This window comes from Marmota flaviventris, chromosome 8, assembly GCF_047511675.1.
Source record: "Marmota flaviventris isolate mMarFla1 chromosome 8, mMarFla1.hap1, whole genome shotgun sequence".
NCBI lineage: Eukaryota > Metazoa > Chordata > Mammalia > Rodentia > Sciuridae > Marmota > Marmota flaviventris.
In genome coordinates this window covers 120581779-120594073 of record NC_092505.1, presented here as the reverse complement: position 1 = coordinate 120594073, position 12295 = coordinate 120581779, and the positions used below count along the sequence as shown (strand labels likewise).

Below are 12295 nucleotides of genomic sequence, written 5' to 3'. Positions count from 1 at the left end.
AGAGAGAATTTTTTTAATATTTATTTTTTTTAGTTTTTGGTGGACATAACATCTTTATTTTATTTTTATGTGGTGCTGAGGATTGAACCCAGTGCCCCGCGGATGCCAGGCGAGCGCGCTACCGCTTAAGCCACATCCCCAGCCCTTCCCTCTCTTATTTACAATCTATGTCTTCAGATCAATATGCTAAAATATAAAATGGCAACATAAAAACATAATTTTAAAATAATATTATAAAGCAAGCAAAATAACACATGGACACATGTTCTTTCTTTCTTTCTTCAGATGTTGCCTGGCTGAACTCAAACTGGGCTCAAGCAAACCTCCCACCTCCACCTCCCAAGCAACTATAGGTGAGCACCACCATAGCCAGTTTTATTTATTTATTTTTTCAAACTCTTAGAAGGTACTGCTATTACCTATAGTCAAGATGAATACTGATTCTCACCTGACAGATGGGTTTCTTATACTGACTGAAAAAACTTTGCAGTTTAACACTTTTAGCTGCAACCAGAGCTCTAATTTCTGTATATGCTGCTCCAGAGATAGACGCTGACTTAGATAACAAACAATGCAATAAGTGCAACAGTGCAAAAGGTACCAAATCTCCTTTTGCTGCCCTAAAATTTAAAAACAAACAAACATGTATATGTATAATCAATGCCTCCGAAACAAATGAAAACCCACAAATATAAACATGCTGAATCCCATTTTTACAATATCAAATACCTCGCATTCATTGTCTTTTTTTTTTTTTTTTTTGCAGTGCTGAGGATCAAACTCAGATCCTCGTGCATGTTAGGTAAGCACTCTACTACTAAGCTACATCCCCAGCCCTCACTGTCACTTATAGCAGGAATATAAGACAATGATTAAAATAAAGAATACAAATGCTGCCAAATGTACCTTCCAATGTCCCCTGTTGTAAGAATCAAGGTATCCTTCAACTCATTATTTCTTGATATTTGGGCATGTGTATATGCTTCCTTCATTCTTAAGACAAATAGCTAGAATAAAATTAAACTAGTTAAAAAAAAAAAAAAAACTTAGAGATAGATTTATAACCCAAATGTTAAAAATATTAACCTCTTTTATAAATCCATCTTCAGAACCCAAGGCTTCCAATATATGTTTGATATTTCCACTAAAAGCCACTCTAACATCCTTGTCTGGATCTTCCATTAAGTTTAATAAAGTTCCAAGAACTGCTTTAACATCTGTTTCATCTTCTCTAAAATCAAGATGTTTACAAATATGATGTAGATTATCTATGAAAGCTAAAGGGAGAGAGTACACATTACCTAATGTGACACATTAAATATCAAAGTTATACTGTAAAAATATTGTCAATAAACAACATACTGATGAACATTCCCAAGTTCCTTTATATGCCAACACTTAATATTCGAATATACATACCACACAGAATTAAAATAAGATGTTCATAAATTTGAATTGCTTTATACTTATGCCATAAATGACTAAAATCAAAAATAAATTCCAAATTTTTAAGCTACAAATAATCCTTTTTAGATTTTATAAATAATTGTATGTTACCATGCAGACTTAAGCACATTTCACTAATTCAAACAACCTTGAACTAAGAGGATTTTTTTTTTGTAGTGCATAATTATACATAATATTGGGGTTCATTTTGACATAATCATACATGCATGGAATATAATTTGCTCCACTTCAGGGAAATCTCTATTGTTAAAATTACAAGATTTAGGGGCCCTAAAACTACCTACTATCTATTGCTTTGAAAACTTGGGAACAATGTCCAACTTACTGCCTAAACAAATGAATTTTTCTAGTATTTGTACAAATTTTATGCTCCCCCAAAAAGTCACATTTTATTAACCCTGGAAAGTAGCCAAAAAGATACAATCTACAGACCTCAGTTGGGCAAGGTAATCTATTTGAAGTTCTAAAGGTTCAAGGTGGTTACGGGACACAATAAGATGGTCTCTGGTATCACTGAAGAAAATACATAATATTGAACCTTACAATATTATACCAACTTTCTGGTTTGCCCCCATTAGACTCTCAAATCACAAGAACATTTTAAAAATCAAAAAATCATTTATCTTATTAGTTTTGCGATAATCTAATACCAGTCCCATACCATTTATATTCAATCATTACTGAGCATTCAATCTATCAAGCATATAACTTGTTATAATCTTTTAAGGCTTCAGACTAATTTTGTCATCGATATGAAAACTGCAACTTTAATAGTATTTTAAAATATTAAGTAAATCATAACCACTCACCAAGTTTTACTGGACTAGGTGTTTTTTTTTTCAATAGGAAAAGGAATGGCTTGCAAATAGAAGCTTTTAGTTGAGAAGAGGAACATTCATGTTGAGAAATAGCTTTCAGGCTTTTACAGAAGAGGTCCACATTTCCATGCTCAGAGAAAGGTTCTATTAAAGAACTTGTCAAATAAAACACGCCATGAAGAGTACAGACCAGCTGACCAAGTATAGAAGCAAATTCTTTCTTGACAACGTCAGAATCATCTTTGACTTTATCTCTGGGGAAAAAAAAAAAAGTACTAAGTCATCTTGCTTACAATGAGCAATAAACAAATATTTACATATATAGCCAGAGAATGAGTCTTCCAATCAAGTGATACATTCAAATTAAAATCTTAATACATACATAAGAATCTTGGGAACTCTGTTACAAGGATTCTTCTGCTGCAGTAAGATAAAAAATCCATTAACACAACTAGCCCGGATTATTTCATGGGAGCTCTGCAAAGCCCAGTTGTAAACTGCTGTTCTCCATTCAAGGAATATTCTTCTTGGAAACAGAGTTAGAAGAAACACACATCTTGACTGTGCCTGTGGTGCTGAGAAAATTAAGTCTATTAAACAAGATTTCTAACAGTATTAATTGAATATCATCTACCAGAGAGTAAACAAACAAGTTAGTTATCTTTGTAAAATTTTCTTCTTTTTTTAGATAACAAAAATTTACTGCCCAAGAATGTCAACCAGTGAGATGTAAAACAACTCTCATGTTCTGCTAACAGGGGTGTAGATTGGCACATCTTTGGGGAACAATATAGCAGAACAGAGTTCTGGGTGTGCAAACTCTACAACCCAACAATTTCACTCCTGGAAGTCACCCTGAAATACTGATTCTCAAATTTTAATATGCACATGAATTGCCTGATCTTGTTAAAAATGCAGATTCACAATCAGAAGTTCTAGATGCAGCATAAGCTTCTCTTTTTCTAATAAGTTTCCAAATGGTGGTAAAACCACACTCAAACAGCAAGCCCTGGACTTTGTCATTTATAAAAACTTTCTTTGAAATTGTGTTTGTAATTGTGAAAACAATTTGATCGCCCACCAAAAGGAGAATTGATAGTGTTTGTTCTACAGTTACCTACTTTTCAGAAGTTTAAATAAAATACCAGTTCCATGTATTACCATGGATAAATCTCATAAAGATAATGTTGAATAATAAAATGCAAGTTGTAAAAAGAAATAGAATTCTACCTATTATTTGGAGAAAAATACATCTATAGTAAAAGTAATAAAATATTTATCAGAACAGTAAAACACCTAATTCAGAACAGTAGTTATCACTAGGGAAAGAATGAGGGGAATAAAACTGGGGAGGGACAATAGAAGGGCTTCCATTACATCCATAACATTTTTACTTCTTTTTTTGTTGTAGTTTACCCCTCACCCCACTAGGATTGAACCCAGGGTTTTTGCACATGCTAGGCAATGCTCTACCACTTGGCTACATCCCAACCCTTTTTATTTTGAAACAGGATCTCTCTAAGTTACCTAGTCTGGCTTCAAACTTGGAATAATTCTCCTGTCTAAGCCAAAGTAGCTGGAATTACAGGTATGTACCACCACGCCCAGCTAACAATTCAATTCTTAAAATGGGAGGCTGATATAAGAAACTTTGGTGTATTACTCTCCATATTTTTTTTTTTTTTGGTATTTCTCAAATATTTCATAAGTTTCTTAAATGAACATCAAAGATATTTAAGAATCTATTTCAAATTTTTTTACAGAAAGCAAAGAAATGGGATATATGGGGCAGACTTTCATTTGTTCCTTTGAATATATTTAATTCCTTTCTGAATTATAAAAGTATACCCCCTCTATTAATTATTGAAAAAAATGTTAGTAATAAGTGTCATAAACTGTACAGTGATAAGTTAAAACAAAGCAAAACAAAACAAACTACACTCATAAGACATAAATTTGTGACCACTTACAGCAACTATCTGAAATCCTCTGGCTTAATGTTAGAAGACTAGTGGCAAAAGTAGTCAGCTTTAAAGAATCATCATCAGAATGGGAATAAATCCATGGAAGTGACAGCATTCCACATAAATCTTCCAGAATATGATCTTCAAATGAATTTTTTACTACAGAAGCACAAAATAGAACATAAATTATACTTATTCCTTAACCATATCTAACTTTTGTCTTTTTTCAATAAAAATATATATATTGGGAACATCAAATGGAATTATAATAAACATTCAATAAACAGGGGTTCTTAATGTAAAGGGCCATGAATAATGCTCTTCCTTTTTCTTTTTTGGTGCTAGGGATCAAACCCAGGGCCTTGTGCATACAAGGTATACAATCTATCACGTAAGCTATACTTCCATCCCTAGGAATGATGTTCTGAGGTCTGTGAAGCCAAACAAATTAAATGTGACTTTATAAAAATATTCATCTATGCACTATTTAAAAGAGTTCTTCAAATTTTCATATTTAAAAATAATCTTAAGTTATAAGTAAATTTCTATTGACTAAAATAAAAATATTATAAAAATAAGTTTGAAACTAAGAAATTATTAACAATCTTAACTGATCAAAATCAAGAAATATCTTCTGGGTAGTCCTAACACTTGTATATTTAGGCTTCAGGCAAAAACAAAAGCCTATTTCTACACTGATCAAGGCTATTCCGATCTACTGATTATTTGTACTCACCTTGCATATAAATCAAAGCATCATAAATTTTCACCACATTATCAATGACTACCTCCAGTTGAGGTTTCTGAATAGATTCTAACAAATTCCTACAGCTCTTAATCACTTTTGTGTAAAAATCCAAAGACATCCAAGTTATCAGTACTGAAGATTTCTTTTCACATTTGTGCTGACAGTCCTTGAAATTATGGCTGCAATAAGTACATTTTTTAGGAGACATTAGAATTAAGATGAATTATGATATTGTCAAACATAATACTATAGCAAAGATGAAAGAAGAGTACAAAACAAACCTATAACAACTTTAAAAACAATTAAAAGAAAACAAACAAGCTAATTAATATCTTTATTACTATTTTAGGTTTATAATAACTATGTTGGTTTCAATCACTCTTCTGATTTAGGAATTAAAATTAATCAGGGATCCTTAAATGTGGTATCACCAGGCTCAAAAATTACTGAACACATGTCTGCACAATTATTAACTGGTTTAGTAAATCTTTTCTTCTTTCTGTGCACACTTAGCACAGTGCCTAGCATTTAGTAGGCATGAAGCATAAAACAAACTCATAGACTTCACTGAAAAGTTTGTGTCCCAAGGTCACAAATGAAGTTAATAAAAAGGTCTCCTTCAACAGGAAATCCAAATTCATTATAGGAAACCCACCCAGAAAATACAAGAAGTTGTTTTACCAGTCCATGTTTTGATGACAACAGTGAACAGTACACAGAGCAGTCAGTTGTAAGATAACAGTGATTCCTTCTAAAGCCTCAATAACAGGATTCTTCAGACTACTACATTCAAGGGAAATCTGAAGGGATTCAGCTTTTTGTTTCAGTGCATTCCATAATATGCTTTTTTTGTTCATATCCACATGTTTAATTCTATAATTAATTACAATGACAGTAAAAAGAGATATTAAATATAAGTCTGGTTAAAACATGAAGCATGGGACTGAGGATCTAACTTAGAGGTATAGCACATGCTTAGCATATGTAAGGCTCTGGGTTCAATCCTCAACATCAAAACAAAAACAATGAAACATATTTAAACAAAAATGCCATGTAACATGAACTTTTATCTATACTAAGACAAACTTAAAACAATGCTCAGGCTGGCTGAAATATGGCAATTCTTTGGCTATGTTACAAAAAAAAAGGTTTACTTGCTAACATTTGAAAAGTTATTGATAGATGCACATTTCAGAGATATTTCATATATTAATTAAATAGGCATGTAAAAACATTCAAAGTAACTACATTTAGCCATGTAGAACTATTAAAACATTTTAAGCATTCCTTTGACTAAGTTAGAATGATGTTTTTTTGTCTATTTAAATCAAAGTACTTAACCAAAGCTGATTTTTAAAGTGAATAAAATTTAAATGACTAAATACAAACTGAATAAGGTCATACTCTTCCGACTGTTTCGATGCTCTTTTGAAAGAACTTAGAGAGGAGCTGAGTCTACGTCTTTTGGGTGATATTCCATCACTATTAGTGCCAAGATTTTCCTGTTGAGCTTGGCACTGTATTTCCTCAATGATTTCCATACTTTCCATTTTCAAGGCTGCATAAAGTGGGCCCAACAAGTACTGAGGAAACAAAAATAATTTCAAAAACTATCTCTTAGAAAATATGTCTATATTACAGGCAGCAAAAATGCATTAGGTGTTAGCTACATGTTTTCAAGTAAATTTAGTAAACTATTTTGGGGGGCTGGGTTGTGGCTCAATGGTAGAGTGCTTGTCTACCATACATGAGGCACTGGGTTCAATTCTTAGCACCACATAAAAATAAACAAACAAAATAAAGGCACTGTGTCTATCTACATCTAAAAAAATTAATAAATAAATAAAATTTAAAACAAAATATTTTGGAGGTTTCTATAAGGCAAACCAAACACCCAAGTTAATCTTTATTATTTCACAGTCCATAGATCAATGATAGGTCTATATTTTAGAAGGCTTATAACAAATCCTTCTCTCTATAATCTGTTTTTCCCCTACCAAAATGCTACAAAGAAAAATTCTATAACAGAATTAATTTTTCCATACTATAAATCAAACAATATTTCTAGATAATATGAACTAAAATGCTTAAAAAAGTTACTACTACACATCTGAATATTTTATTACCTGACTTCCAGTTTAAACAAGAAAGAGGGCATAATTTGGCATGACTAATTATTCATAGATTTTATAAGTGATTGATTATAACATGTCAAAGATAAAAATCTATGTGAGTGATCAAAGTCTGCAATTAAGTTTATAACTAGCCCTATTTCAAATAATAATGTAGCAAATTTACCCTTCACTTTAAAACATTTTACTCTACTGGCAGTTCATTAACAACTTAATGAACAAATACTTCAGAAATCAAAGTAAAAATCCAATAGGAAGACAGACTAAACCATGAAAATCATTATATCTTCAATATATTATAAAAGATACTCTTTCTCATTATATCTTATACATATACATACATTTAAGTGAACAAAATACACACTGTACAAGTAACTTTAAGAATTACTCACCTTTACATCTGCCTGAACTCCAATAACATCTGCAAGAGCTCTACAAATATTTCCTACATAGACCTTCCTGACTTGTAAAGCAGATTCATACCCAGCTGGCACAAACTTTATGAAATACTGCAGTAAATGACACAAAGCTGCTTTTAGCAAATCAGACTTGAGCCGCATAAGCACACCATCTTCAAACATGACACAGAGTTTTTCCAGCAGCATATTTAAATAGACAGGTTCAATATTTCTATAAGCTTCTGCTTCAAAAGGGAAGAGTGTCTTTATAAGTTTTGATAATGGCTCTTCATACAGTTTTAAGTGATCAGCATCCATTTCTACAAGATGTTTTAACAATTCCAAAAATGAGCTGAAGAAAGCACTGGCTGGTTGTGCTGGTAGTCCTCCAAGTTCAAAGAGTTCAGTTACAAGGCTTATTGCTAAGCATTTAACTTTTGGACTACCATACTCTAGAAGAACACAACCTATTCGCCAAAGAAAGAGTTCTTGCCTTCTAAAAAACACAGTTGCAATAATACGAATAAGAACCATTAATAAAGTGACTTCAATACATTCTAAATTTTGCATGCTAACAAACTGCAAAGGAGCTGGTTGTAAATATTCCATATGTTCATCTAATTGGCTTAAAAATCGGTTAAAGACCACTGGCCATTCCACAACATCTCCCATTGCACTTCTTCTGTGGAGGCAAATCAAGTCTTCAAAAAGATATAATAACTCCTTTGTGAGTACCCCAAAAATAGTAGGACTCTTGCTTTTAAAAAGAAATAATAATGAGCAGATAACTTCACAGATTTTCTTGTGTAACATGTGACAGGATGGAGTTGCTGCAATCCTTAAAAGTCTTGTGATGATCCAATTACTGAATTCTTTAAAGTAAACAAAAAGATAATCAGTAAGTATATCAGAAGTGTTAATTTGCTAAATGCGCAAAGACTGATTTTTAAAAGTATAAACTTAAATAACAGTCTCTATTCCTTACACAATGGAAACATAACAGTAGTTTTGAATATCATCTTTAATAGCTTCTTAGCCTTTTGTCTAAGATCAAGTACAGAATATCAACTTTGAGTCAGACAGATAAGGTCCTAGCCTGTCACATACTAGTTGCCTGAACTTGGCATTTTTGGAACCTCTGTAACATCATCTACAAAAGGAGAATAATGATATCTATGCTATGGGCTGCTGTAAGGGTCAAATAAGATGTGTGCGAAATATGCAGGATAGTTTCCAAAGTATAATAAATGTTCAACATATGGTAGTTATTATCACTCCTTCAAAAAAGATTTATTGAGTGGAGGGCTAGAGGTATATAGCTCAGTGGCAGAGCAATTGTCTAGTGTTAAGGCCCTGGGTTCAAAAGGGAAGAGTGTCTTTATAAGTTCTGATAATAACTCTTAGTTACTTTTGTGCTCCCCTAGCACAAACACAAAAAAAGATCAAGTGGTAACTCTGTCCCAGGATAAATCATCATAGTCGTGTCCACACAAACCCTATAGAATTCTTGAACTTTTTGACTACAACTAAGAAATATATTTTATATCATGGCTCAGTATATTTACTTTAAACATATGAAACAAAACTTTTATGAACTTTAAACAGTACTTATACACATTACATTCAATGTACCATATTTCTAGTCTATTTTATCTTATCTTGAATGCCAAAACTCCTTAAAGTAATTTCATAACCCACTAGTCAGTTTACAAAATATCATAGCAAAGAATATGGACAAACAGCCAGGTGTGGTGGTGCATGACTGTAATCCCAGCAGCTCGGAAGGCTGAGGTAGGAGGATCATGAGTTCAAAATCAGCCTCAGCAACTTAGTGAGGCCCTATCTCTAAATAAAATACAAAAAAGGGCTGAGGCTACGGTTCAATAGTTATTGCCCCTGGGTTCAATCTTTGGTACCAAAAAAAAAAAAGAATATGAGAGGCTGGGGTTGTGGCTCAGTGGTAGAGTACTTGCCTCACACGTGCAAGACCCTGGGCTCAATCCTAGGCACCACATAAAAATAAATAAGTGAAATAAAGGTATTGTGTCTGACTACAACTAAAAAATAAATATTAAAAAAAAGAGTATAAACAAACAGGTGATTATAATGGTTTAACAATCATTGTAGAAGAAACACAGAATGCTAGTACTAAAAGAGCACAAAGAAATAGCAACCAAGCCAGTCCTGGGAAGTCAGGAGTAAAAGAAAAAAACTTTTGGAGGACATGCTATTAAAGTTGAGTCTTGAAGTGTTAAAATTTAAAATACTTCATTATATGGGGGGCGGACAGGAAGCTTGCTTTGCATCTCTTTATTAGGAGACCAATAAAGAGATAAAAGTAGTTGGAATAATAAGAATTAAGCATAGCAAAAAGCCTCAAAATATAGAAAAAAATGTCAGCAAGTTTTTTTTTTTTAAATTAACTATCTGCCTTTTTTTAATATTTATTTTTTAGTTGTAGTTGGATACAATATCTTTAATTAATTAATTAATTATTTTGTAGTGCTGAGGATGGAACCCAGGGCCTCTCCCGTGCTAAGTGAGTGCTCTACCACCGAGCCACAACCCCAGCCTCAATTTTTTTAAAAATATTTTTTAGTTATTGATAGAGCTTTATTTTATTTATTTATATGTGGTTCTGAGAATCCAACCCAGTGTCTCACACTTGCCAGGCAAGTGCTACCACTGAGCCACAGCCCCAAGCAAGTTTTTTTGCAATATTTTATTTTTCTTTAGTTGTTGATGGACACAACATATTCATTTATTTATATGCAATGCTGAGAATTGAACCTAGTGCCTCACACATGTGAGGCAAGTGCTTTAACCCTGAGCCACAACCCCAGCAAGCCCAGCAGCAAGTTTTTTTCTTAAAGCCAGATAGTAAATATTTTTTACTTGAGTGCCCAAGTTGCCTCTGTAGTGATTACAGACCATAAGTAAACAAATGGGCATAGCTGTGCTCCAGAATAAGAAATGATCTAGAAAAAAAAAAAAGATTACCAAAAACAGAAAAAATAAAACTGTGCCAAAATGTTCAATGGCAAATGAACATTTTTGGTTACTTCTGCTCTAAGTATTTAGCATTATGATAATAAAAATAAAATTATATGAGATAAAAATAACCAATACCACTACTGCTTTGTTCCCTCAATTTCTATCAAACCTGACTCAAAAGTACAGCCATAGTCATGTGCAGTGGTGTACACCTGTAATCACAGAGACTCTGGAGGCTGAGGCAGGATAATTACAAGTTTGAGACAAGCTTAGGCAAGCCTCAGAAATTTAGCATAATCTGGTCTCAAAAAAACAAGCGTGTGGGATTGGGGGTTGGGGTGCTGGGGATCATTGGTAAAGTACCTTGGGTTCAATTCCTGGTATCACACACACTCACAGTGCAATCACATACTTGATAGTTCAAAAGAGCAGAAAACGGTAGATTTCAATAAAATAGACTGTGGATGACTGCAGATGAATGCACTCACCAATACAACTGCCTTTGGTCTCATGTTGCCACTGGCTTCCATTCACATTTACAAACATAAGTGGGGAAGATTTCATGATATGCTGGATGAAATCAAGCAACATCACAGAGGTTGGCTGAGAGTCAGTTTTCTTTACAAGTTCTAGAGCAACTAAAATAATAAGAGATAATTTTAGAGCCTTGACAACTTAAACAGCAGATTTTACATTAAGAAACTAGACTCTGGTGATCAGAATTATGTCCAGCATAGTGTTCAATGGTAAATCGATAGAGCTACAAACACTACAGTCTTATCTAATTTTAAATGTTTAATAATAACTTGCATTCACCTATCATAATTCCATTCAGCAAATGTGTGTTACAGGATTACAATATACCAGGCACTATGCTAAAATATAAAGATTAAAATAAAATCTCATAATCCAGGAGGAGTCAAGCAAATAAATAATAGTATAATATGGTAACTGCACTTATCTAGAAAAGAAAAAACAGGTATCTCGGAAGACACACTGAAGGAATTTCTAGATGAGAAGCTGGTCAAGCACAGGGGAAGGCAAATGGTCTAAACAGAGGGAGCACTTTGTGAAAACACATCTTGCAAGTAGTCAAAATCCTCTGTGCTTTTTTTCAGAAACCTTAACTATGCTGATTGAAAAAAAAAAGGCTAAATGGTTACCATATCATAAAAACTGTCTGTGCCAAATATGGAATGAAAATTATAAGCCCTAAGTGAAATGCCACTCTATAATAAAAACTCCATGTAATTTCAAGAGATATGACACCTTCTTAGACTGCCACAATAAAGAGTTGATTCAACAACTTACAGGGCTGGGGTTGTGGCTCAGGAGTTGAGCTCTTGCCTAGCATGTGTGAGGCACTGGGTTAGATCCTCATCACTATATAAGAATAAACAAATAAAATAAAGGTATTGTGTCCAACCACAACTAAAATATAAATATTTAAAAAAAAACAACTTACAGAATTCTAGTACCTCTTGAAAACAAAAGTAGCTACTCATTTAAAGAGTTTTTCCATATACAAGAAAAAGAAACAGGTGGCCCGTGGAGGGGCAGAGCTGCCAACCACGCCTGCAAGGTAGGCGGGCCTGCGACCCACCAGCAGAACAGGCGCAGCGGCCTGCTGAGGGGCAGAGCCGCCCCCTCCCCACACGCCTGCAAGGTAGGCGGAACTGTGACCACCGACAGAACAGGCCCAGCGGCCCGCGGAGGGGCACAGCCGCCCCCCGCGCCTGCAAGGTAGGCGGACCTGTGACCCACTGGCGGCACA

At 33.8% G+C, this 12295-nt stretch overlaps 1 protein-coding gene across 4 annotated transcripts in view; it reads right to left on the bottom strand.

The window, feature by feature from the left end:
• The window catches only part of Atr (ATR serine/threonine kinase), a 113712-nt gene that overhangs the window by 91837 nt on the left and 9580 nt on the right, over positions 1-12295 (bottom strand). For 3 of the 4 annotated variants that reach the window (XM_071615583.1, XM_071615581.1, XM_071615582.1), the window contains 11 exons: positions 11010-11159; positions 7522-8399; positions 6387-6580; positions 5679-5870; positions 4986-5176; positions 4256-4408; positions 2668-2860; positions 2277-2539; positions 1087-1277; positions 907-1007; positions 449-620 (listed from right to left, as the gene is read on the bottom strand). In XM_071615583.1, coding sequence (XP_071471684.1) covers positions 449-620; positions 907-1007; positions 1087-1277; positions 2277-2539; positions 2668-2860; positions 4256-4408; positions 4986-5176; positions 5679-5870; positions 6387-6580; positions 7522-8399; positions 11010-11159 — 2678 coding nt within the window. The remainder of the gene's footprint in view (positions 1-448; positions 621-906; positions 1008-1086; positions 1278-2276; positions 2540-2667; positions 2861-4255; positions 4409-4985; positions 5177-5678; positions 5871-6386; positions 6581-7521; positions 8400-11009; positions 11160-12295) is intronic. The other variant, XM_027933916.2, reaches the window with a different exon arrangement.